Here is a 26,822-nt window from a genome sequence, read left to right as displayed (position 1 = left end):
TATCTGAGACTTTGTTGCTGGAAGGTAGAAGCAATTTAGAGGTATACCAAGCAGAAAACCTGTGGTGGATCAATACATATTAAAAGTATTAGCACATATTTACAGAATGATTTACTTTTTTTTACTTCAGATCACATATATGTATGTATCAAATAAGCTTGATTGAGTTCAAATTCAGGAGGGGGATTCTCTTTCACAGTGCAATACTATGCATGTCTACTTAAAAGTGAGCCCCATTGAGTTCAATGGTATAGTGATTACAGCATAAATAAGTTGCTGCAAAAACAATCAAGAGCTACTCTAGTCTAAAGACTCATTCTGACATAAATGTTGATGGATTAGTGCCCACTTCATAAGATGTACATTGGCAGACTTATTTTCCCATTCGCCTAGACTTCTTCCAGTGTTGAAGGTTGGCTGGAAAAAGTTGTTTTCTTTTGGATAGGCATTTGTAGGGGGCATTGGGCAGGTAGGGAAAAAATTAAGCATCCTTTTCGCACCTGCCAGTTTACTTCTGAAAATGCCCGCATACTTTCAGGGAACATTACAATGATGCACATTACCTGTCTTCTGGTTGCACAGTTCCAAAATACAAGAAAATAAATGCAATGTCAGATATCTTAGTTACTTATTTATTGAATTTCTATCCCACCCTTCCTCCCAAAGGAGCCCAGAGTGGCAAACATAAAACAATTTAACAGAATGAAGAAAAAAATACTAAAAATAGTTACATTCCAAAAAGACAATTTACAATTGAAAACATTCTAAAAAAATTAAATAATAAAACACAGTTAATGGTTCATGGGGTGGTTTGTACAGGATTCATTAGAATTTAATTTCCTTTAGGCCATTGCTACACTGGTGCTTGGGCTGCTGTCTTATGCACACTTACTTGGAATTTCGTTGAACTCAGAGGGACAAGCTTTTATGTTGTTTTATATAGCCTGAAACATTAATAAACTTTAATATAATGATGATTTTGTTTTTTTATCCTAAATTGGTTTCCTTTTCTAGTTTAATGCTATATCTAGATCTCATTTGCACTTGAATCTTTTAAAAATGTTTTCTATGAAATATTCCTGGTCAAAGCTTGCTTTTTTAGATGAGTTGATTTCACAGAGCATTGGACTCATCTTTGTGTAGTCTCAGTAAATGTTCACACAGAATCCATATTGCCTTAGCATTATTCAGGGGCTTATTTACCAGTTTTTACATGTTTTCATTTCAAATTTACAATGGCTTGGATGACTTATATTTCATATTGGTTTGATGAAGATGATTGGTATGAAGGACAACAAAGGGTAAGATGCTTTCTTTTATTGAAATACCTGCTTTGTATTTTAGCTCACTGAATCTTTCTGCAGTTTATTGTCTTCCATATTTTGCATTGCAGTACTGTGTTTGGATGAGAAATATTTATTTGATGGATGAAACCTGAATTAATCATATTATACTGAAATTACCAAACATTGTATTATATGTGGAGGTAAAGAGATGCTGTTGGTTGGCAAACAGTGACATTTGTTTGAGGCTCTATATTTAAAATACAGTACACTTTGAAAATATTTATTATTGAGCTGAAATAAATTAATGTAATAGTTAGGAAGGGATTAATAGATATTAGGCCAGTTTTAAGAAATGCTTCATAGAATTTTACTCAGGGTTTTTTGAAGGCTGATGTAGGCTTTGACAATATTTTGCAATAAGAAATAGGGTTGCTATGGTAATCTTTGTACCATGTTTGAGGGGGAAAACATTCTAATGATATTGGACATCTCTGTGTGCTTCAGGAAATTGAGAGATGTAATTCTAAATGGGCTTCAGAAAAGGTAGAGGGAGTGGATTCTCTGATTTTGTGGGGGAGGTTAAGTATGAATTTTGGTGCACTGGAGAATGTGTGGTTGTGAATTGCATGAAATGTATCCTAATGCAGAAATGCACCTCCAGAGATCCTTTTTAATATGATCTACATCTTGTACCAGTGCTTTTTAAAAAAAATGTACAATAGAATAAAAGTGTCACTTCAAGACTGTATGAAAAAATCTTATCAAGGTGGAAATGTCCAGGAAATAGCTGCAGGGATTATTGAAACTCTAAGAAAAATTATATGAACAGAATTTATTCAGATAATAGGTATCTCTCATATCCTGCTTTTTGTTTGTAGAGCCTATGGCAGTGTACATAGGGTTCCCAGGCTGTCTTCCATGCAGATATTTGTGAGACCCAGATCTGATTACGTTCAGCAAGATTATAGCATCATGTGTATTCAAACCAGAGAGGGTAAATGAATTCAGTTGTTTAGTACAAAGGAAGATACATTGATGATTTAAACATACAAATGTACATGTGACAATTTGGGATGGATTAGGCAAATAGATCTTTACTTGCCTCCACTACCCAACTATGAATAATATGCATGCATATGTATACACATGTGCTGCACGTATACACATTATGCATTACTCACAAATGGGTGACTGGGCCATGGCAGATGGATGGTGTCTCTTTGGTTGACACTTCTACTTGTGTATGTTCATAGAATCATAGAATAGTAGAGTTGGAAGGGGCCTATAAGGCTTTCAAGTCCAACCCCCTGCTCAGTGCAGGAATCCAAATCAAAGCATTCCCGACAGATGACTGTCCAGCTGCCTCTTGCATGCCTCCAGTGTCGGAGAGTAGGGCCGGCCCCAGGCATGCCGAGGCCCTTGGGCACCAGCCTACCCTGGGCCCCTCCACTCCCCTTCTGCGATCCGCAGAGGCAGCCGCAGCCCACAGGAGAGGAGCTTCCAAGTCACCCGCTATCCCCCGCTTCACCTACCTTTCTCTCTGCTGTTTTTTGCGGCTGCACACACCGCGTGCACAGGCTTACCATCAATCAAGATGGTGGCCGAGGTTTCCCTAAGGGGCTGAAGCCTCTGCCGCCATCTTGGTTGATGAGAGCAATGCATACGTGTAGCCTGGGAAAGAGGCGTGGTCTAGGGAAATCCTGAAGGCCAGATACAGAGGTTTGGAGGGCCACGTCATTCCCCAGGGCCTCAGGCTCTCCACTCTTGTATTAAAACATAGCTAAAATGGTTTAAGCTGAGGCCAGCTGGGAAACTGCCCCTGTTTTAGGACTAAGGTATCTGCTGTGGTCTTCTTGTTACGTTATTTCTGTTGTTGATATCTTTGTTTTTAATCTCAGATGGGAATGACTGAAACCACTCTTTTAAAATCTTTCCATTTTGTTATTGTTACGTGCCTTCAAGACAATTACGACATATGGCGACCCTATGAATCGGCGACCTCCAATAGTATCTGTTGTAAACCACCCTGTTCAGACCTTGTCTGTGGCTTCCTTTATGGAATCAATCCACCTCTTGTTTAGTCTTCCCCTTTTTCTACTCCCTTCTGTTTTTCCCAGCATTATTGTCTTTTCTAGTGAATCATGTCTTCTCATTATGTGTCCAAAGTAGGATAACCTCAGTTTCATCATCTTAGCGTGTAGTAATAGCTCTGGTTTAATTTGTTCTAACACCCATTTTTTTTGTCTTTTTTGCTGTCGATGGTATCCACAAAGCTCTCCTCCAAAACCACATTTCAGATGAGTTGATTTTTCTCTTATCCACTTTTTTTCACTGCCCAACTTTCGCATCTATACATAAAGATCAGGGATACTGTGGTCTGAATGATCCTGACTTTAGAGTTCAGTGATACATCTTTGCATCTGAGGACCTTTTCTAGTTCTCTCATAGCTGCCCTCCCCAGTCCTAGCCTTCTGATTTCTTGACTAATGTCTCTATTTTTGTTAATGCCTGTGCCAAGGTATTGATAATCCTTGGCAAGTTCAGTGTCCTCATTATGAACTTTAAAGTTACATAAATCTTCTGTTGTCATTACTTTAGTCTTCTTGACATTCAGCTATAGTCCTGCTTTTGTGCTTTCCTCTTTAACTTTCATCAGCATTCGTTTCAAATCATTACTGGTTTCTGCTAGTAGTATGGTATTGTCTGCATATCTTAAATTATTGATATTTCTCCCTCCAATTTTCACACCTCCTTCATCTTGGTCCAGTCCTGCTTTCCAAATGATATGTTCTGCATATAAGTTGAACAAATAGGGTGATAAAATACACCCCTGTCTCACACCCTTTCCGATTGGGAACCAATCAGTTTCTCCAGATTCTGTCCTTACAGTAGCCTGTCCAGAGTATAGGTTGTGCACCAAAACATTCCATAGCTTTTCATGATACACACAATCAAGGGCTTTGCTGTAATCTATAAAGTACATGGTGATTTTCTTCTGAAATTCCTTGATCTGTTCCATTATCCAATGTATGTTTGCGATATGATGTCTGGTACCTATTCCTTTTCTAAATCCAGCTTGCACATCTGGCATTTCTCGCTCCATATATGGTAAGAGCCTTTGTTGTAGAATCTTGAGCATTACTTTACTTGCATGGGATATTAAGGCAATAGTTAAGTAATTACTGCATTCCCTGGAATCCCCTTTATTTGGATTTGTGATATATACTTAACACTTCCAGTCTGTGGGCCATTGTTTTATTTTCCATATTTGTTGACAAATCTTTGTCAAAATTTGGACGGATTCAGCCTCAATAACGTGTAGCAACTCTACTGGTATGTCATCTGTTTCTGGTGATTTGTTTCTTCCAAGTATTTTAAGAGCAGCTTTCACTTCATATTCTAAAATTTCAGGTTCTTCATCATACGGTTCCTCTATGAGTGAATCTGTCATCCTTGTATTTCTTTTATATAGTTGTTCATTGTATTGCTTCCATTTTCCGTTTATTTCATCTTGGTCAGACAGTGTGTTTCCCTGTTGATTATTCAACATCCTTACTCTTGGTTTAAACTTCCCTTTAATTTCTCTAATCTTTTGGAATAGGGCTCTTGTTCTACCTTTTTTGTTGTACTCTTCTATTTCTATGCAATAACTATTGCAATAATTCTCTGTCCCTACATGCCAGTCCCTGCATTATTGCATTTAGCGTTCTGACTATGTTTCTTTCTCCTTTTGCTTTTGTTTTCCTTTTCCCTTTAACCTTTTTAAGAGTTTCATCAGTCATCCATTGAGGTCTTTCTTTTTAACTAGAGGTATTGTCTTTTTGCATTATTCGCTCATAATGTCTCCAATCCATAGTCCTTCTTATCATTATAGTTCTTACTATTAAAAAATATTTTAGACCACTTTTTCAGGCAGTGCCCACACAAAACAGCTTATAAACATAAAGCAAGAAGAGAAGAAAATCAGTAAAAACTTAAAATTAAACAACTCCAAACTCCTGGTAACAAAATTAAAAAGAGTAAAAAATATATAATTCAAAAAGAGGCACTATCCTGTCAATAAAATGTCACTCCTGGAAGACCATTTGAAAAAGACAGGTCCTCAGGGCCTTCTGGAAACCTTGCTGCATGGTGACTCAGCACAGGTCTGTTGAAAGGACCATAGAGAAGGCTGTCTTCCTCACATCCAGCCAAGTTATAGACTTAGAGGGCAGGTGCACTAGGAGAGCCTCTGACACAGATCTTAAAATGTGGACAAGATGGTACAGGTCCAAGTGGTCCATCAAATAGCTTGGTCCAAAACTGTTTAGGGCTTTAAAAGTCAAAATCAGTATTTTTAATTGGTTTCAGAAATGTGCTGGCAAACAGTGCAGTTGGTATAAGAAAGGTGTTACAGATGCTGACCACCTAGCCTCCAACAGGACTCTGGCAGCTGCATTTTCAACCAGCTGAAATTTCCAAGCCATCTTTAAAAGCATCCCCACATAGAGCATATTAGATTGCGATTAAAACTGACTTTAGCACTTCACAAGCAGTCCATAATTTAGTACCAGGAATCATAACCCCAGTCCAGAGATCTGTCCTTAGAACAATGTCAACAACACCCTAGTACACACATGTTCCTCTTCCAGGGACATATATGTCCATGAAAACCCTTTGTATATTTGGATGTGTCATAGCTCATTAGTCTAGCACGTGCTTTCTTTGTATGTATAAGGTTCCATGTTCAAACTTTGGTGAGAGAATCTCTGCTGCTAGGGCCAGAAACAACCTCTGCCCGAGACATTAGAGAGCCACTGTTGGTCAGAGTACTGGGCTAGATAGGGTAATTGTCAGACTCAATATAAGGCAGCTGTATATGTTCATATAATATACTGTATTTTACACTGTCTCCAGTAGTCAAGGAAATTGTATATTTAAAGAGCAGTTACCTAAACAAAGTTTAATTTTTCTAACAGCAGGTAATAAAATTGCTTTGTTAATACCCTGTGGAATTTGATAAAAAGTATTGAGTTGCAGTGCCTTCCTATGCAAGGCATGTGAAGCATTGGAAACATGAAGATACTGTGAATTGGGTGTGATTGTACCACTGAATGATCTGATGGTAGTAGCTGACAATGAGATTATGAATATATAATACTTTGTAGTGTGCATTGTGCTTTCTCATTTGTATGTATGTATGTATTTATGTATTTATTTATTTATATTTATATCCCACCCTTCCTCCCAGTAGGAGCCTGGAGCCCAGTGCTATTGTTATGAAGTTAAAGGAAGTACTGGAAATAAAAGAGGTAGAACAGAAAGAATTAGGAAAAATGCACACTTGCATATTAAAATGGTATCTCTTAAAGAAATGTAGTTGCCAGGCTACTGACATTGCTGCGCTGTGTGTGTGGTGATTCACAATGCTCAGGCTACTGTCCAGCATCCTGTAGTAAGTCAGCATGTTTTCCTTAATAACATCAGGGTTTAATTTCTTTTAACCATCAAGTGAAGCTGTTACATTTTACAGCCAGACAGAGGCTGCTTGTTTGGAATCTGCAGGGCTTTGTAATGAACATGGAAATCCTTAAATGGCTTACAGAAAATGATACATATGTTAAGGTAGGTGTAACCTAATCATATATCTTCAAATAGTGATCCAGTTTTATCAATCCAGTCCATTTTATTAGAAACATGTAGTCTTTCACCTTTATCACTTTCCTATATTTAGAAACCAGGAAGGGCTCACAGTGTTATTGTCGATGTAGTTGGCAGAGAGAAAGTTCTTTCCCTTCCCCTTTGTCATAGCCTTCGTAACAGTAGACATCCTTTTACTAGTATATATGCGATAAAATATGAGTGCAGCAAAATGCTTCTGTATAATTATTAGTATGTAATCTTTATTTTAAATAGCTGAGGTTTATTTAACAAGGCCGATTTTACAAATTACTATTCTTAAAGATGTTTAACTTATTTTTGTTGGTTTATTTATTTTTAGATTTTTTGGGAATGTCCTTTTCTATGGCTGATTTGACAAACTAAGGAAGTCTGCTTGTTCTGGTTTGAATGCATAATGTTGACTAGTGGTTCAAGTCTTTGCACAATTAATTTTAAATATTCTTCAGCTAGAAGGTGCACTTCTCTGCCACCATTGCATCCTCAAGTAGCCATCCAGTGGAGCTTTTCTGTATTGTCAGGCTTCCATTGACATCAATTCCAAGGCTTCCACTGTGAATTGTTTGCAAGGCACTTTGAGGGTAAAGTTGCTCACCTCCGTAGCAATCTTGATGCCCCATCCACATCTACTGTAGTTCCCAGTGAGGTGTACAGTGCAACGTCTGCTGCAAATTCTTGGGATTAATTTCAGTTGATGCAGCCTGATGACGTGGACAAGGCGTTTCTGATGATGTGCCCAGCAATATGTCCTCTCAACCCTTGCCCTTGGCTTATTAAAGCTTGCTGAGGGAGTTTGACCAAGTGGATCTAGGGTGTAGTCAATACTGTCATGAACTTGTATGTTTTTATGAAATGTTAATAGCATGGCTCAGAACAAAGAACTCTGGGAGTTACATCTTGTCAGAAAACAGGCCTGGGGAAAGGCAAAAATGTTAAACTGCATTTACAGCTGAAGGCAGTTAGGGAGGCCAGAATAGAAACACCTGGTTATCTATGCTGATCAGTAAGAGCCTGGTACTCAAGGCCATGCAGGCCTGTGAAGGTTGAGAACACAGTTGGGAGGGGGGCCTGCAAGGCGCGAAAAAGTGAAGAAGCATCGAGAAGGGATTACATCAGTAAGCCCCTGATTGGTTAATTAATCCTGGACCATTGGGTTTCTTTTCCTTAAGTATAGAGCTTGAGACCCATAGCCTTTGTTCCCTCTGGAAGGTTTCCCTGGATGATGCCTATGGGTTTCCATCTTGCTGGTGATTACCTAAGTAGGGTTTCATTGTTTTGTACCTGATGCAATTCTCTCTGAGGAGAGATGAGATTACAACCAACTATCTCATAAGTAAGTAGATAAGTTAGTTAGGATATTATTTTTCTTGTTGTGTGAATGAACTCTCTTATGTGTACCTAAACCCCTGATTAGGTGTGTGGTTTTGAAGAATTGTTTTGCTGTTATATTTTAATGTGCACTTATATTTTTGAATAAAGCTACTTCTATTTAACCTGGTGTGTTCATTGAGGGTAAGGGTGGTTCTGAATTCAGCACCTTGACCATTCAGCTACGCAACTACCAAAGGGAAAAGGAGTTAAGCCTAATTCTAATTTGTGGGGTTTTACCAGAGGTTTCTTGACAAGGAGTGTAAGTTTGGCTCTTGTCTTATAGGACCTTGGTTTACCTATTTTCTGGGCTCAGAGTTCCCCTACTCTGAGTTGAACCAGTGAAGGGGTGGTGGCAGCCTACTTTCTACCTTGCAGGGTTGGTGTTAGTTTGCACAGCCTTGGCAAGGGGGAATTTGGTGTTTGGGTTCCAGGACAATTGCCCTAAGGGTGGGAATTGGGTCTGAAGCATGGTCCCTGTGCTCTGAGGGGGCAGTGGTCCATGACAGTGGGAGGGAGTGGTTCCAACCACCCTGAAAGAAGCAGTGATCCAACCTCTCCTAAAAAAGCCCTCCCTGGACCCATTGGTTTTTGAGAACTACCACCCTTTCTAGGGAAGGTGATTGAGAGGTCTGTGGTGCAGCAATTGCAAGTACTCTTGGATGAAACAGATTATCTTGACCATTCCAGTCTGGGTTCAGGCCTGGTTATGGGACTGAATCAGCCTTGGTTGCCCTGATGGATGACCTTTATCGGGAGAGAACAGGGGGACTGTGGCCCTGTTATTCTTACTTGATCTCTCTGTGGCTTTTGATACCATTGACCATGGTATCCTTCTGAACTAATTTGGCGAGATAGGTATCACAAGCACTGTTTTACAGTGGTTCCGATCCTATCTCCAAGGTCGTTTTCAGAGAATAGGATTGGGTGATTGTCTTTCGGCCCCCAGGTAGTTGTGCTGTGGGGTGCCACAGGGTACCATCTTGTACCCCATGCTGTTTAGCATCTATATGAAGCCCTTGGGAGAGGTCATCAGAAGATTTGGGGCGAGGTGTCAGCTATCTTTCTCTGTAACATCTGAATCGGGAGAGGCTGTGCAAGCCCTTGACCGCTGCCTGGACTCGGTGGTGGGCTGGATGACAGCCAATAAACTGAGTCTGAATCCTAGCAAGACTGAGATGCTGTAGGTTGGTGGTTCCCGAGTTTGGATAATTGATCAGTTGCCTGCTTTGGATGGGGTTGTAGTCCCTCTGAAAGAGCAGGTCTATAGTCTGGGGGTGCTCCTGGATCCATCTTTGTCTCTAGAGGTCCAGGTGATCTAGGTGGCTAGGAGTGCCTTTTACCAACTTCAGCTGTTAAGACAGCTGCAGCTGTTTCTGGACGGGGATAGCCTGACCGCTCTTATCCATGCATTGGTAACCTTCAGGATGGATTACTGTAATGCACTGTATACGAGGCTGCCCTTGAGGTTGGTCAGAAGCTGCAGCTGGGCAAAATGCAGCGGTGAGACTGCTCACTGGGGCAGGATATCGCCAACATGTTGTTCCGCTGCTGCAAGAATTGCACTGGCTGCCTATTAGCTACCGGGCTAAATTCAAGGTTCTGGTTTTGGTTTACAAAGCCCTATATAGCTTGGGACCAGGATACCTGAGAGACCATCTTATCCTTTATATAGTTGATCACTGCATTTGGCAGGTGAGGACCTCCTGCAGATACCATTTTATCAGGAGGTCTGTTCTGCACAACATAGGAAATGGCACCTTTAGTGTTGTGGCACCTGCCCTTTGGAATTCCCTCCCTTTAAATATTAGACAGGTGCCATCTCTGTTATCTTTTCGGCGCCTACTGAAGACCTTCCTCTTTTAATAAGCCTTTTAAGTAGAGACCTTATCCCAGTCTGTCTGTGTCGGAATTGCTTTTTAATATGTTTTTGAAGCTTTTTTTAAAAATTAAGCTTTTTTTAAAAAATGTTTTAAGATGTTGTGTTTTTATATATTTTAAGATCTGTTTTTATGATGTTTTTAGTGCTTTTGCTTTCCACCCTGGGCTCCTACTAGGAGGAAGGGCAGGATATAAATCTAACATAAATAAATAAATATATTAGAAATCTAAACATTCTCAAATTCGTATTGCAAGATTTTTGACGATATTAATAGGTTTCCAAAACTTGACTTACCCACACTGAGCCTGCAGGCTTCTGCAGGTCGAAAACAATATCAAGATGGCGAATAAACAAATTATGGAAAACTGCAGTTGCTTGGTCCTTTTTGTGGCATTGCAAATGTGTCTGAAATCAGCTGCATAAGGCTGGCAGTGGCAACAAAGAATTAGTAAGGTAGAGCGCCCTATTAGGCTTTGTAAGGTAGACCAGTTGCAGTATAGGGGGTTAGTAATGAGTTTTCATCCTATAGATAGGGTCTCCCAAAAAGACGCCAAAAGAAGAAAAATTTACATAAAATGTGTATATGTTAATTTATGTCTATAATGCAAATTCTGAAGAAATTACTGTAATTTAAATAGAAACTGCATATCACAGTTGTATCAAAGACCATGACCTGTGCATGCTCAGTTTGCTGTCAGTGTACTAACTGTTTATGAGCAACTTCAAGGTCTCTGCTCTCACTTTTTAGGGTTATTTATCTTGAACTGGACGTGGACAGGACAGTCTCTGTCCTCTTTAAAAAATTCCACACAACCTCTGTCTATAGGTGGAAGCTGAGCTTAGGGTCACAGTTGTTAGATTCATTAAGCTGTAAATTTGGAGAGAAAACTATAAATTATGTTGCATCATGCGAACATTCCATTTTCGTGACCACCTATTCTAAAACTCCCCCTTTCTATGGAAAGATCAGGAGGATACCATGGTAACATAAAAGCAGTACAGCCCAATTCTTTTACAATTTTCCATAATAATAAGGATTGCACGAGAGCCAACAATAACATATGCAGAAGTCCTAAATGCACCTTTCTACAACTGGCATTTTGGAGGAATGAAACTTGATTGGCCTGTTTCTGACTGCTTGAAACCAGATATGTTCCACTATTAGGGAACCGTTTCACTGGCTCAGCAAATATTGATTTGCCCGAAAGGAGAAGCCATGACACAGTGCCTCCCAGTTTTACCATCCCCCTTTAATACAGTAGGGCCCCACTCATATGGCGGGTTAGGGACCAGCCCCCCCGCCAAAAAGCAAAAAGCAACAGAAATTGGAACATAGCATCGCCCTCTCCCCCTGCCCCTCCGCTCACTTGCTCACTCGCCCTCATTATGGTGGGGGAGTAGTGCTCTCAGGGAGGAAGCTGCTTGCTGGCCTGCTCACCGACCCGCTCCCGCTCCCCCTTGCCTTCTCACTCACTCACTCACCTTCCCTGAGAGTAGTGCTCCCCTTCTGTGGCAGGCTCCCTGCTGCGGATTGCAGGAAGGGAGCTGCCCACTCGCATCCCCTCACTCGCTCATCCTCTTCCCCCACTCACTCACTCATCCTCCTCGCCTTCTCATTCACTCGCCCTCCCTGGGAGTAGTGCTCCCCTTCTGCGGCAGGCTCCCTGCCATGGATCACCCGAGCCCACTCGCTTGTCCTCCGCCGGCTCCCTTGCTTGCTCGCCCTCTTTCTCCACTCACTCACTCTTCCTTCTCCTTACCAGCTCACTCACTTGCCCTCCCTGGGAGTAGTGCTCCCCTTCCACAGCAGGGTTTGCAGGGAGGGAGCTGTCCGCCCACTCACTCGCTGGCCCACCTGCACCTGCTCACTCACCCTCCACTGGCTTTCTCTTGCTCGCTCCCTCTTCCCCTTGCCTGATTGTTTGCTCGCCCTCTCCCCCACTCGCTCGCCCTCCCCCCACCCCCCCTCTGCTTGCTCCCTCACTCAGTGCACTGTTCCTCAAACTTCTTAATTGAAATGTTGTGCTCCAGAAACCGTGGAAGGGGTCGGGGGAGGGGAATTAAACACAACAGCGCTTCCCTTTCAGGGCACTGGGCTGCAGGAGAGTGGACGAGGCAATAGGTAGGTAAGTAGGTGGGTGGATGACTCCTGCTAAGCAAGGAATCCGCCCCGAGCTTTGGCACGGCCCTGCTTTCACAAGCCTTGCTTTCCAAGGCTGGTAAAAGCAGGACAGAGCCGCCCAGAGGAGAAGACGGAGGTGGGAAGACAGGATGGTGTGCTACAGCGGGGAATACTTGGTAAGAGACCACACCCAACTGGATGCTCTGAGGGGGCCTGCAAGGAAAGGGGTGGGTGAATGGTGGCACTGTTGCAGCGCGTGTTGATACTGTACAGTGCAGAGGCACTGGAGCAGGTCCGAACCGGAATAATACAGGCCAGGCAAAGTACTTTGTAAGAGTCTTTTACTGACACTAAAGTTAACAAACGCAGTCCTCCTTCCATACAAACTTTCCCCCACACCAGAGCTGCCTTGAGTCCCCTTCTTATCTCAGCGGTTGCCCTTGTCAACCAGCTGCTGACCTTGGCAGACCTGGCACACTCTCTTGCTCTGCTTAACTCTTCTGCTTCAGGTTTCCAGAGCCTCTTTCTGTGAGACACGCAGAACACATTACAGGCCAACAGCCCCCACCTGTGACTCACAGAAAGCAATATACATTCATCTTGTTTCATTTTTCATAATACAAATTTCCATTCCTATTCATTTCACTACACATATTTACATTTTGTTTTTCATTACTTAATACAGTATCTCTTTACATTTCATTTCTCAGTACAGTACTTCCACATTAGATCCATTGTTTCAGTGTCTATTGGCCCTTCTTTTACCCATTCTGTAGGATATTCATCTGTCTCATCCACCTTGTGTTGTGTTACATTGAATGTGAATCTATGTGGCGGTTTTCCTTTGGTTGTTCTTTCAGAACGTCTGACACTTTCAATTTCATTTTCACTTTCATCCTTTATTGTACCTGCACTTGTACTTGAGCCTGCACTAGTCCCTGGCACTTCTGTATCCTGCATCGCTATGTCCTCACTTCTGAGTCTTTTAACATTACGTTTGCCACCCTTCATCATATCAGTTAACGCAGTTCTTAAGGGTATTTGATGACCAAAAGGAATATCTACTGCACTTTGTCTGCTTGCGTCATCAAGCACAATTGTTTGACTATCTTTCCAAGGCTGGTCTACTACTTTAATGCTTCTGCTTAATACTACTTGTTGTTTCTCAGGTAACCAAATTCTATAAAACGCATTTTGAAATCCCAAAACACGACCTGCCTGAGCTCTTGGGGCCATTTTTCCATGTCTTTTCTGCTTAGAAACATGCACCCAGCATTTTGCTCCGAAACGCTCAATGTGTTTTAGCCCGGGTTTTCTCCCTGTCAACTTTTCATAGGGAGACATTCCAATCATTCTGTGTACAAGACGGTTTTGTATGTATACAGTATACAAAATACATTCACCCCAATATGTTTTATTCAAGTCTGCATCCTCTAGCATAGCTCTCATTGAATCCTGCAGAGACCTGTTCCTCCTCTCTGCAGTTCCGTTGGAAAATGGGCTGAAGGGAGCAGTGAGACTTTGGATTATTCCCTTCTTTTCAAGATATGCTTTCAATGTATTACTTGTAAATTCGCCTCCCTGGTCTGATTTTATATTTTTAATAACAACCCCATATTGTGTCTCTGTTCTCTGTATAAACGCACGTAATTTGTCCTCCGCTTCACTTTTCTTTTTCAATAAATATACATGTGTAAATCTAGAAAAATCATCAACAATCACTAAGTAGAATCTTGCCCCTCCTTTTGAACTCTGGAAAGGTCCTGCCAAATCAACATGTATAAGCTGATAAGGTTCCGTGGTAGTACTTTCAACGCTCTGATTAATTGGTGCCACTGTCATTTTTGTTTTATAACATGCATCACACTCATCCACATGCTCGCAATTTGTTAGCTTTAAGTCTTTACTATGCTTTGGGTTGTTTTTAATCTTCTCAAAGTTTGCGTGCCCTAATCTTCTGTGCCACTCATGGATGCAATTTTCGTGTATGTTTTTATTCACTCCTAACCAGGCACATGTAGGTTCAGCATGCTCACTCTGAACTATGAACATTGAGTCTTGTAATTTCCCCTGCATACATATTACATTGCCTTTCTGCACAATGCATCTATTCCCTTCAAAAGTTATTTTACAACCAATCTGAGTTAATTTTCTCACTGAAAGAATGTTACATTTTAAATCAGTAACTAATAATACATCTGTCAATATCGTCTTAAGATTACTTAACCGTATCGTGCCTTTTGCAATTGCGTCCCGAGTTGATCCGTCAGCCAGATAAATCTTCTCTTGCACAGGCTTTGAAGTGTAAAACAAACTTGCGTCAGTAATCAGGCAATTAGACGCCCCGCTGTCCAGAAGCCATTTAGTGCTAAGTGTTTTAGTGTCCTTCTCAGCAATAAAGTTTACGCTTGGTTTCTGCCATCCATAGTCTCTGTTTCTCCTCTTCTTACTTAAACAATGTCTCTGTATATGTCCCCGGGACCCACAAAAATAACAAGTTTTATTCTCTTGCCTGTTTCTTGAATAATTCTGTTGTGCAGCTTCAGCCTCTTTAGACTCAGTCCTTTTACTCTCTTGTCTTCTGTTCCATTCCTGTTGCAGCTTTTGTTCAACAAAGTCCAAAGTTAAAGTCCCATCAGGTAACGTTTCCATACTTGTTACCAAATTGTCCCATTTTTGATCCAATGAAGATAAAATGATATAAATCATTTGAATGTCACTATGATTCACTCCTCTATCTTGAAGCTCAGCAAACAATCTACGAAATTCAGCAAGATGCTCAATCATAGTCACTTCATCTGTAAAACGCATCTGATAAAGTTTCCTCGCTAAACACAGCCGGCTCCCTGCTGTTTGTTGCACATGGGCAGCCTTTAGCGTCTCCCACATCTGGTATGCTGTCGGCTCATTCCTTACGTGTAGCAGTTGAGTATCAGACAGCCCTATAATAATAAATGCTTTCGCTTTCTCGTCTTTCTTCGTCCACGCTGCTGATGGAGCGGCCGGAGGGGTTTTTTCTATCACGTCATACAAATCTTCTTTGACCAGAACTGCTTTCATTCTCCACTTCCAACTGGCATAATTAATGGCACTCAATCTTTCCATCGCCATCCCGGTCGTCAGGTTTATTGCCATGTTGCTCACTCTTTTACTTGCCTCTATTTTCCTGCTTTCTCTCTCTTCAGCACCGGATCAGAACAGCACCAGAACCGCTTGCTTTGTTCGGTATGCTGGGCCCATAACCCGTGTTGCAGCGCGTGTTGATACCATACAGTGCAGAGGCACTGGAGCAGGTCCGAACCGGAATAATACAGGCCAGGCAAAGTACTTTGTAAGAGTCTTTTACTGACACTAAAGTTAACAAACGCAGTCCTCCTTCCATACAAACTTTCCCCCACACCAGAGCTGCCTTGAGTCCCCTTCTTATCTCAGCGGTTGCCCTTGTCAACCAGCTGCTGACCTTGGCAGACCTGGCACACTCTCTTGCTCTGCTTAATTCTTCTGCTTCAGGTTTCCAGAGCCTCTTTCTGTGAGACACACAGAACACATTACAGGCCAACAGGCACTGCCACAGCATCTTTCTGGTGGAAAGTATTGATGAGGAAGCCGCTGAGGAGAAAAGGGCACTTTCAGTGGCAGCTGGCACTCCTTGTCCGGGGGAATGGCTGTTCTTCCCTCAGGCAGCCAAGCAGCGCCGCCCCTCACCAGCTCTGAATGGCCTCAATGAGGCACTGAAAATAATTCCCCCTTTACCCTTAAAACATAGTTTCCTCCCTCAAGCTCACACACAGTGAGCTCACACACATACTCGATCATCTGCCCGCTTGCCCTCCCCCTGCCTGCTCGCTCGCTCGCTCACCCTCTGCCGGATCCTTCACTCGTTCTCCCCCTCACTTGCTCACCCTCCTTACCTTAAAAATGCCAAAAAAGCGGAACAAGCGCCGAACATAGGACACAAGGATATAATTGAAAACCACCGCATTAGCGGAGCACCGTAAAGCGGGGCCCTGCCGTAATGGGCAACTGAGAGGCTGGTGTTGCATACATTCATTCTTCACTTTAAGCTTCATTTCTTCATAACTGTAAGCTTCAAACTTCTTTCAGATGCTTTTTTTTGTTCTTTTCTCTAATTAATTATTTCTTCCTCAAGTAGACAGGACAGAGGGCTTATTTCACACATTAAAACTCATCTTCTGAACACTTTCTATTTGTCCAGATTGAATTAGCACACTTCAGCAGAATCTTACTCAATATCTGTTTAATCCAGACAGATGTGACATGTCAGTACATATGGGAAGCAATCTCTCTCCGTACCATCTTTTTTTTCCCCTTCCATGTGTATCGGCCCAGACTCAGCAGCTTTTTTCAGCATTTAGTATCTAAGAGTCCAGATCATCAGATAATTGATGTGAAACAGGGAAAGAACTCAGTACAAGTATATAGTAGAGGAATTATATGTAATAATAGGAGTAGCTTGTGTAATGAAGTAATCAGAAAATTGGACCAAATGTGCCAGGTTCAAAGAAACTATAAAATATACTGGAATTAAGTTTGTGTAAAAGCTATACTTTGCAGATTGCACCTATATACTGTTGCGCACCTCCCCCAATCTCCGAGCGGTGAGATTTCAGGGGGTCCCTGCACCCATCCAGGGTTTGGTATCCTTTGGGAAGAAGGTCAGCGGAGACTGCGGTGTCTTTATGAAATATGGTTTATTTATGTACACACATTCCAACCTGAGCTTAGGATGGAGGGGTTCAAGGCATCAGCAGTCTAATATCCAGCTTTTCCATCTAGGTGCAGGGGCATCCTATCGCCACGATGCAGGGAGCCAGCCTCTCCGCATGCCTGCAGCCCTCGTTCTCCAGTACACCCACTTCCAGTTCCAAACACACTTCTCCCCGCCCAGGAGTGGGGGGGATACTCTCCTCCAGTAGAGTTTAAAATGACAAAAAGGATCTTCTTAGCCCCTTTCACCAGTTGCCGGGGCAACTAAATAGGACCATTAACTACCTAGCCACTCTATTTGATTAACAAAGGAGATTCATCTGGCTAGCAGAGCCAGCCTCCCAGGCATAGGATTCCAAATCAGAGGCTGGAAAGGTGACCCACAGAAATCATCCATTCCAGCCCCCCCCCCATGCTCATAACAATACATTCTCCTTTCTCCTGACATGACCAATTAGGTAATCAGAGTTTGTTTAATCATAAGCATATTTACAGGGTGGTATCCAAGGTTCCAGTCCCACTAGTGCAAGAAATTGTGCTAGCGCAACAGCACTGTCCTCTGCTCTCCACTGCAGCCCCCTGTGTGCTGTCAAAATCAGCTCCTGAGGGTTGGGGGACCATCTGGAGAATATTTGGAAGGTATGCGGAAGGAAGAGAGGAAATGGAATCACTGCTGTGCCAGTGGGACTTCACTGGCGCTGTTTTGGATACAACCCATGGTTTTATTTAAAATACCCTCTTCTTGCTTTTCAAATATGTATTTCCTAGTTCTCCAAACTGTTTCATATCAAAGTCCTGAAGGAAGTATCTCTGTTGAAATCACTAAATTATTCTGTTTCTGTTTGTTTCCTAGGTAAAGATGGCACAGGTTAAGCAAGTGGGCTTATTAGCTGCTGGGTGTCAGCCATGGAATAAAGATGTATGTGCTGCTAGTGGGGATAGATTTGCTTATTGTGCAACTCTTGCTATTTATATATATCAGGTGAGATGAATTTTTAGATCTCTGTGAATATTTTTTTCTGCTACACTTTCACTTCCCATAACAACTGCCACTGCAGGATTAAACATAACATTTTTGTAAAATCCAACACATAATGTTTTCTTTTGGAGAGATTTTAAATTTTGATTCTGTTAGTGGTTCATTAGTTCAGGACCTAACCAAGGGAGAGTGACTAGGATTCTATGGTATAGATATTGCATATTACCTTCTTTCAAAACTGTTTTATATTTCAAAAACTGTAACTGATACCAAGAAGTCATTTGTCTTGATACAACAAAAGTGTTGCATGGAAATAGTAGTCCTAGATAAAGATATGCATCTACATTTGCTTCAGTAGATTAATTTAACAAATTTCACTAAGGCCTAAGTTAGCAATAGGTTACACATTTCCAAACAGATGTACATCCGCAACCACTCTGTGTGTGATTCCCAATCCCATTTCATCCTCTTGAATTTCATAAGGTTCCCAGCATACCATAGAACTCCAAAACTGTTCTCTAAACTTCCCTATGGTTTTTTATTTTTAAAGTTAGTCACCAGAGCAGTTTACGAGAAATTGTTACTGCTAATGCATGTTGTCTCCCACCAATTTCTCTTCAAACTGTTCCTTTTTCTAATTGCCAGAACTGCAGAACTTTGCATATGCACAACAGATGTGTCCCCTTCTGGGTTCCATCGCATTGCTTTAACATTATCATTGTTTTTCAGAAACTTTTTCCGGAGCCTAATATTTATCTAGACGTAGTTTTATATCATATGTCATCAATCATAATCATATTTACAATTAAAATGTATTCTATTTAAATGCAGAGGCTTGGATCATAAGTTCATGGAAGGAAAGTTTCCCATTCCCTTCTCCCCCTTGCAGTCCCTGTGCCCCCTGAAAAACCAGTCTGGAGGATCAGTCGGCCCTTTTGTACCCTTGTAGGGTGGGGTTGTCGGGGAAGGGAATATCACCCAAAGTTGGGTGGAACTCTACCTGATTTCAGGTGATTTCCCCCCTCCTCCAGCGGCCACCTATACCTCTCCTGTGTTGTTAAGGGTGTCCCCCCACCCCACACCTGAACCTCTGAAGAAGGTTTTTGGAGTTGCAGGTAAACTTTCTTAATTCATTTTAGGATCCAATCCAGTAGTTCTTAAGCTTCCACCATTATTCAAAATACATGTGTTATTTGGTTTTAATATTTGCTAAAGTGAAAAAGATAAATACATTCTGTTTATCAAATTACTGAAATATATTTCTAAATATACATTTGTGTAACATTTTAGTTGGATCATCGGTATAATGAATTCAAGTTATGGGCAATTATGTCTGAGCATAAGAAGACCATCACAGCCATTTCCTGGTGTCCCCATAACCATGATCTGTTTGCAAGTGCAAGTGCAGATAATTTAGTAATAATTTGGAATGTGGCGGAACAAAAAGTTGCTGGAAAACTTGACAGTACAAAAGGTATGTGAGAAGCTTGAGTCTAATGGCATTTATTGACAGGAAAAACGGGTTGAATCCATTGAAGGGCCCTTGATCCAGCAGAAGCTCCTGCCAGGACGGGATGAGATTTTCAGTGATTTCACCCTTCAGTTCCCTCTCTCTGCACAAACACATATACAATCTACTTCAGAAGACTGGGGGCCCATCCATAATAGCATGGGAGGTGGCTTAGGGGGCTGTAGAGGGAGAACCAATAAGTGAAAATTGCTTCTTCCCACCCTGCATGCATAGCACATACCCTTTCTATTCACAGTAGCCTAAAAAATATTTTCCTTCTGTTGATAAACTGCCATTATTATTTTGCTAGGATGACACCAAAAACAAATGTCAGTTTTCCAGACAAGAACCTCAAACTACAAACCTTTGTTCTGTTATCCTATTGTAGAAAATGCTTAGCTTTTATTGATACCTGACTTTGGACATTTTGATGTATTGTCTTCTGATACATTTTAAGCAGTGTAATACAGTTCTTTCTTCTGTGAATCACCTGCAAAATCTGCTTTAGGCTCCAGTTCAGGTATGTCGGTTATTTGAAATTTAACAGTTGTGGTAACCTCTGTTTGGGGTCCATTAAAATTTCTATTGCTCGGAAGCATTATCTTAAAATATATCTAAGATATACAAAGCAAAACTTTAATTGCCTTGATGCAATTTTTTTAAGAATATGGGCTAGATGTGCTAATATAACTTGCCCACAATGGCTTCCTTGTTCATTCCAAGGAGTAACTACATTCCCTGTGAGTGTTCCTTGCCCATGCAGATCTACTTAGGAATTGAAATGAATGGGGCAGTCTGCAGATGCAAGAGATGTGGTTAAGTGTGAAATAAGGAAGATTATAGTGGTGAAACAATGGGCCCTGCAAGACCATAATCATGAATTACAGTAGAAAAGGCATCTGTTAAGGTATCTTAATTTGGGTTACATGCATGTATATTTAAGGGTAGACCTTTAGCCAATTCCACTGTAATACTTGGTCTACACTTGGTCTACCTATGGAGGAATGGATTACATTGGAATTCTGTGTGTTCTCTTCAAGAAGGATCCATAGCAAATAACAGCTCTTTCATGAAAAGTAATTCCCATTCAGGTGTAATTACTTACTTACGTGTTTCTCCAGATAAATTCTTCCGTTGAAGGGAAAAATTAATTAGAACTAGTACATAGTCTCTCTCTGTTTTTAATGTCAAGGCTGAAATGTGTACATAGAATGAATGTGTAGAAATGGGAAATGAATGTTAATTAAGTTGTCCCGTTGATTAAGTTCAGTATCACACTATTGGAGATATGGCAGCAATTTTCTCTTTAGAATCTTGTTTTTATTTTTGTTTCAGGTATTCCTGCATCTCTTAGTTGGTGCTGGAATGTAGGTGATGCTGTGGCATTCGTTTCCCATAGAGGTCCATTGTATATTTGGACAATTTCAGGACCAGACAGTGGTGTGACAGTACATAAAGAAGCTCATAGTTTTTTGTCAGATATTTGCCTGTTTAGATGGCATCCCAAGAAGAAGGGGAAAGTAGTATTTGGACACACTGATGGAAGTCTTTCTATTTTTCAGCCAGGTAAGAATATACTTTATAAGACAGACAACAACATATGCATCTTTTGATGCAGCGTGAAGTAAACTATTCTTTTGAGAAAACTGAACAGTTGTTTTTCACTGATACATTTTTCTAATATATTCCTCATGGAAGGGAGTGGAAAACTTAACCTTGTGCAGTACCAAATTGGTTTTAGATTAACAAGGCATCTGAATTCATAAACACAAGGGCTTCTATGTAATAAACATGTTCTTGCAATACAGCAGGGCCCCCTGTACGGCGCTTCGCTTTACGGCACTTCACTAATGCAGCAGTCTCAATTAGATGCAATTAGACTAAAGCCCCATTCATACGGCGCTTGTTCCGCTTTTACGGCGGTTTTTGGGTGTTGCGTGCCATTCTATTCAATGAGTTCCACTTTTCAGCGTTTTTCACTTTTTGGCTGGGGTCCGGAACATAACCCGCCGTATGAGTGGGGCCCTACTGTATAGTGGCCTAGCGTGCATGTCACAGTAAGCCAAACTATGGCTTACCAAGACCTTGCAAATGAACTAGCACATGGAGAGGAGCTTGTACCTGCTTTGCTCCTACCTTGTCCTTTTTACCTTGGCTACAGACCTTGGTTAAGGAGCTTAATTAAAATCCAGTATCTGGGCAACACATGAAGCCAAACCTTGACTTAGCTACCGCATTGTGCTAAAAGGACCAGGGAACAACAATGCTGATTTAGGGAGCGAGCATGGTCACGTGGTACCAGTAAGCCATAGTTTGGTTTACTCTGATGTGTGAACAAGTCCTTAAAGTGCTTACTAAGAAGAGACTAATAAAATTAAAATGTAATCATAGATGGGGATGACTAAGAATTATAGCATTCATTTTCTACTGTTGATTGATGCTTTAGTTTCCCACATAGAAGAAAATGGAGACATAGTGCATCAACAGTATTTTTCTGATTATGATATTATTGATGGGGTAGCCAGTAAACATAGTATATTATAACCTTTCAAAACAGATATGTTTCTGGAGAGCTACTAGTTGGAACAAAAAGACTGATTGTCCCTGCTGCAATTTTGGATGTATCTTTATATAGCTACAAATGTGAGCATGTGACTTCTACAGGTTTGCTTAGATGAATGAAGCCCGGCTCTGTAAAAACATACTCATATTGCTTTGCTATAGCAACTACTGCAGTTCTGTGTCAATTTGGATTTTGGAAGGAGGGATCTGTTTTATTTGTTTTTGTTGTTTTCAGTGTTGGCAGTTTAGAACTATGCTTGTCAGAGTAGAAATTCACTCTGTACAGCAAAGAGTGCTATTCAGATGATTTTGTTCAGTTTTCTCATCTTCAGCAATTGAGTATGAATTCATTAATGAGCAAATTCCTGCAATGCAGGTACTTCATGCACTTTTCTTTCAGTTGTAGTTTTAAATATACAAATGCAGAGTGACTTCCCACTCCCCCACCCCGATGTACTGGAATGGTTGAGCCTATGCTAAAACTGGATGAATCAATCAGTTCTGTTTGATATAAACTTGGAACGTTTGTATGTTTGAGTGTGTCTGTGATTCCTCTCCTAATGGAAGTGGAGGCATGCAGTTTACTTTTTCTTATTTATGGTGGAAACAAAGCCTGTTGATGTATTTCTGGTATAGATGAAATGAACTTATCTACTGAATCTGAGGGGGAAAATAAGTAAAAAGATTTATAGCTTATGCTTTCCATAACCAAAACATCATGTTGAAGATGGTGACTGATTTGCTAGAATGCATTCAGCTGTTTGTTACTAATGTTATGAATTGCCCTACCACATTTGGAGTTCTCTTCCTATGATCCTTCAGCTGCTCCCCAAAGTAGAACTCTGGATGGATTTCAAGGTCCACATGAAGTATTTGCTTAAGTAGGGTGCCTTGTTCACTTTCCTGTCTCAAGAGCTTGACAGGATAAATGTGAATGTAGCTGTTTCCTCCATTAAAATGAATGAGACACTGAGGCTGGGGAGCTCCATCTGTGCATTAAAGTTCCCACACTTGCTGTAAATTGCAAGGATGTCTTTCTTTACAACAAAAGCTTTGAAAAGTTCAGACAAAAAAAGGATTGAAATCCTGAGAGGGAAAATGCATTTCATTCATAAGAAGCTGCTGCAGAATTGCATCAGTTGATGCAATGCAGGTCAAAGGCAAGGCAAGGGGTTGGTCCAGAGTAGTCCATGGTTAGGTCTGGAATCAACAGGCAATCATCAGACAGGTCATATACAGAGCTGGTGTTAGACATTGTTCCAGCAGCTCTTCCAGCCTAGCATTGGGGTTTTTATACTGAAGCTACTGAAACCACGTCCCAAACCTCACCTGACTCCCATTGAACACCTGCATCCAGACTTTTACTTCAAAACAGTCCAGGCCTATAGTTATACACTCTTCCGGATGGGTCATGTCTCCAGCTGGCATTTGAGGCAACACCTCTCCCTTGGGCTCAGGATCCATTCAGCCTCGACATTAGAGGCTGAATTTGCCCTGGGTGCAGATGGTCCGTCTAGAGCCTCATCATAGGGCCCTGGCTCCTCAACCTTAGATGGAACTTGAGCCAGGGCTTGGTTCAAGACCAGAGCCTCCTGGTCTTCTTCTGATAAAGACTCCTCTGATGAGAACTCCCCTGGCTGGAACCTGACAGTAATCTTGATGAGACTGTTGACCTGGAGTGCAGACCATCTAATTTTAAAATTGATGTTCAGTATATATATTAGGATGCAAGGCTTATTTGAAATGCTAGGTCTTGTCTGAATTTGAAATTGATATATTTGTTTTTACTTTTCAAGGTTCTAAGAGTCAAAAGCATGTTCTAAGGCCAGAATCGCTTGAAGGTACAGATGAAGAAGATCCTGTTACTGCCCTGGAATGGGACCCTCTGTCAACAGATTATCTTCTTGTTGCAAATTTGCATAATGGAATCCGTCTGGTTGATTCAGAGTCTCTCTCCTGTATTACAGTATTTAGTTTTCCTAGTGCAGCTGCATCTGTGCAGTGCTTAGCTTGGGTCCCTAGTGCTCCTGGAATGTTTATCACTGGAGGTAAAAAAACCAAAAACATTTTCACACATTGTTTTATTAAATGATAAAACATGCAATACTCAGAACAATTCTAAGCTTGAGTGGGAATTCTTTATTTCCAATTTAGTTCAGGAGAATGTGGATTACATTATTAGTTACCTAAAGATGAGGACAAGATAGAACATTTTAAGAGTGATAGAAATGGCAGCCAGCATCATCACTATGAAAGCCTATGTATATTTCTTTGTCTTGAGGCAAATTCTGGGGGAGAAAATAAGCATCTGTGGAATTTTAGTCTGGGTCAGGTTAAGTGGGGTTGTGAGAGAAGGGAAATTGGCCTTGATAGAAACCTATTGGTTTGTATTCATGACCACATCAGCATTGCTGTCCCACTGTCATCATCATTCCTGCACCTGGTTTAAACTATTTTTTTTAATATGAAGTGGGTGTGAGTGTACATAGTTCACCTGTCGCACAAGAGGAGGGACAAGACTGGGGGCAGCAGACACTTCCTTGGCATACTCAATAATACAATATTCCATTTGCTAGTGTGTTGTAACACCATTTGGGAAGCCAGTCTCACACAATGTGTGAAAATATCAGTCTTTGCGTATAACACTGAAGAAACGGGATATGGTGTCTATTTGTCATGTTCTCTTTATGCTCCAGGGATGGTTTCTGTTATATTTCTCTTTATCTACCAAGAAATATGTATGCAAAAATATATCCAAGGGAGCCAAGTATGTTGCAGCCCTTAGGTTTTTGAGTTATTGGACTAGATAGAGATCTTTTGTATTGATAATCAGGAAAGAAATGGGATTTTTCCTTAATACAGATTCCCAAGTTGGTGTGCTACGTGTTTGGAATGTGTCACGTACGACACCAATAGATAATTTTAAACTGAAGAAAACAGGTTTCCATGGTTTACATGTTCTTAGTTCTCCTCCAAAGAAAAAATGTAAGTATCCTTTTTTAAAATTTCTGCCTAGAAAAATGTGTGCCAAATCAGTTAGCCTAACTTTTCCTTTTGAGTTTGCACTTGTAAATTGCACTTCAACATAATATGGTCTTGATAGAGAATTTTTTCCTCCTACGGGATCTTTTGGTGGGAGTCCTTGGAGAAATTTTAAGTCACAGGCTTGAAGCAAAAAGGTAGGCCTTTATTCTTTACAAGCATATGCAGGGGTCAGTCTCCCAGAAAGTCTGGAGAGGACTGCAGTGAGGCACTGAGTGCAAGCTCTTTTAAGAAGTACAGTTACAGCATGTGACAGTAGCTCACCAATCCCACAAGTTCCTTCCAACATAACATCACAGTTCTTCCTCTCTGCAATCATTCCAAACCAATCAGAAAGCATTAGGTAATGTACTTCTTATTCCAATTTTCTGTCTGTCTTATTAATATCACCATTGGTCTGCTGTCCACCTTGACTAATGGTCTTTCAGGCCAGTTGAAACCAGTTATTACCGTACACTTACATTCTGCTATTGTGAGCGAGCTGTCAGGTATACCAGCCCTCTCATTGTTCTTGCTCGTCCAGGCTGACCCAGGTACATTTGGAAATATTAACGATACCAGGTTGGGTTTGGCTTAGCTTAGGGTGACTGAAAGTTCATGAACACCACAGCTCTATTACATTGCTATAGGGGCTTCTCATTCCTTGTATTTTCTATATGAAATCCCACTCCCAACTTATAAAATACACTACTTATGAAAGAGGATTATTTTTAAAACAATGAGCTACATTTTAAAATCACACAGACTAGGGAAAGGACTGGGTGACTCTGGCTAACTAGCATCTTTCAGCGTCATAGAAATAGAGGAGGTAGGCCATTTCAAAATACCTTTTCACTGTGAATACCCGCTTTCCAAGTTGCATTCTATTTATTAAAAGTGAGAAAACACACTGAGTTATTCGTAAAAAATCATTATGAAATCTCAAAATTTCTCCCATTAAACTTTGGATCTTGTTACAGGATTTTTCCTAGTCGGCGTTCTTGCTCTACACAAGAATCACTAAAAATCAGTTTTCCCAGAATCAAAGCGTTGACAGAAGTGGACTACATGCTCTTTGGTTCTAAACAGTAGACTCATTCATTAACATCAGTCACACACTGGCCTGTTCTTGGCACAAACAGGGTTCACAGCAAAGTGAATTGACCATTGCCTGCTTCTTCAAACCTTGCTCACGGGTCTGAATTAAATGCTAAGATTTAGGTTTTTAGGGTTCTCTAAGGATATTTCTTAACATATATATATCTATGGGACTTGTAAATAAAATGGAGTCAGGGATCTAGGGTTGAGGGGTTCAGGCTGAACTTCACTTGCCTCTCTATGAGACTGGATTTTGTAGTCTCAAAAGAGCCTGTGGCCTATTGCTTAGTTCCTTGAGATTCTAACACATATTCACTAATAGGCAAAAAACCTTGCGGTTTAAGAACGTACCTATAGCCCACAGCTATTTCTATCAAACTTTAAAAAGCAGGGAAATTGGGCAGCTATAGTGAATGCACCAGGGGAGCAGGAGACCTGAACTCCTGTCTGAGATATTGTACTGCCCTACAAATTGGTCAAAATGCAAACACCATTTGGGTTGGTCTTTCACAGTCCAATCCACTTGCTGTGTAGCTTGGAAGAATTTGGTAACATGCCTCTGAGCATATGGTGAGTGGTGGCAACACCTGCAATCAGCCCAAATAATA

At 41.1% G+C, this 26,822-nt stretch overlaps 1 protein-coding gene across 10 annotated transcripts in view; it reads left to right on the top strand.

Annotated features, from left to right (window-relative positions):
- WDR17 (WD repeat domain 17) overlaps nt 1–26,822 on the top strand; it is a 114,318-nt gene that overhangs the window by 29,214 nt on the left and 58,282 nt on the right. For 8 of the 10 annotated variants that reach the window (XM_061583655.1, XM_061583651.1, XM_061583657.1 and 5 more), the window contains 5 exons: nt 17,898–18,026; nt 19,314–19,497; nt 20,869–21,099; nt 23,892–24,143; nt 24,958–25,080. In XM_061583655.1, the coding sequence (XP_061439639.1) occupies nt 17,898–18,026; nt 19,314–19,497; nt 20,869–21,099; nt 23,892–24,143; nt 24,958–25,080 (919 nt within the window). Of the gene's footprint in view, nt 1–8,206; nt 8,278–17,897; nt 18,027–19,313; nt 19,498–20,868; nt 21,100–23,891; nt 24,144–24,957; nt 25,081–26,822 lie in introns of those variants that run through there. The other 2 variants (XM_061583654.1, XM_061583656.1) reach the window with 2 other exon arrangements.

Source organism: Rhineura floridana, chromosome 9 (genome assembly GCF_030035675.1).
Source record: "Rhineura floridana isolate rRhiFlo1 chromosome 9, rRhiFlo1.hap2, whole genome shotgun sequence".
NCBI classification, from domain to species: Eukaryota; Metazoa; Chordata; class Lepidosauria; order Squamata; family Rhineuridae; genus Rhineura; species Rhineura floridana.
The sequence above is the reverse complement of the archived record's forward strand: the minus strand, read 5'-3'. Positions and strand labels throughout refer to the sequence as shown.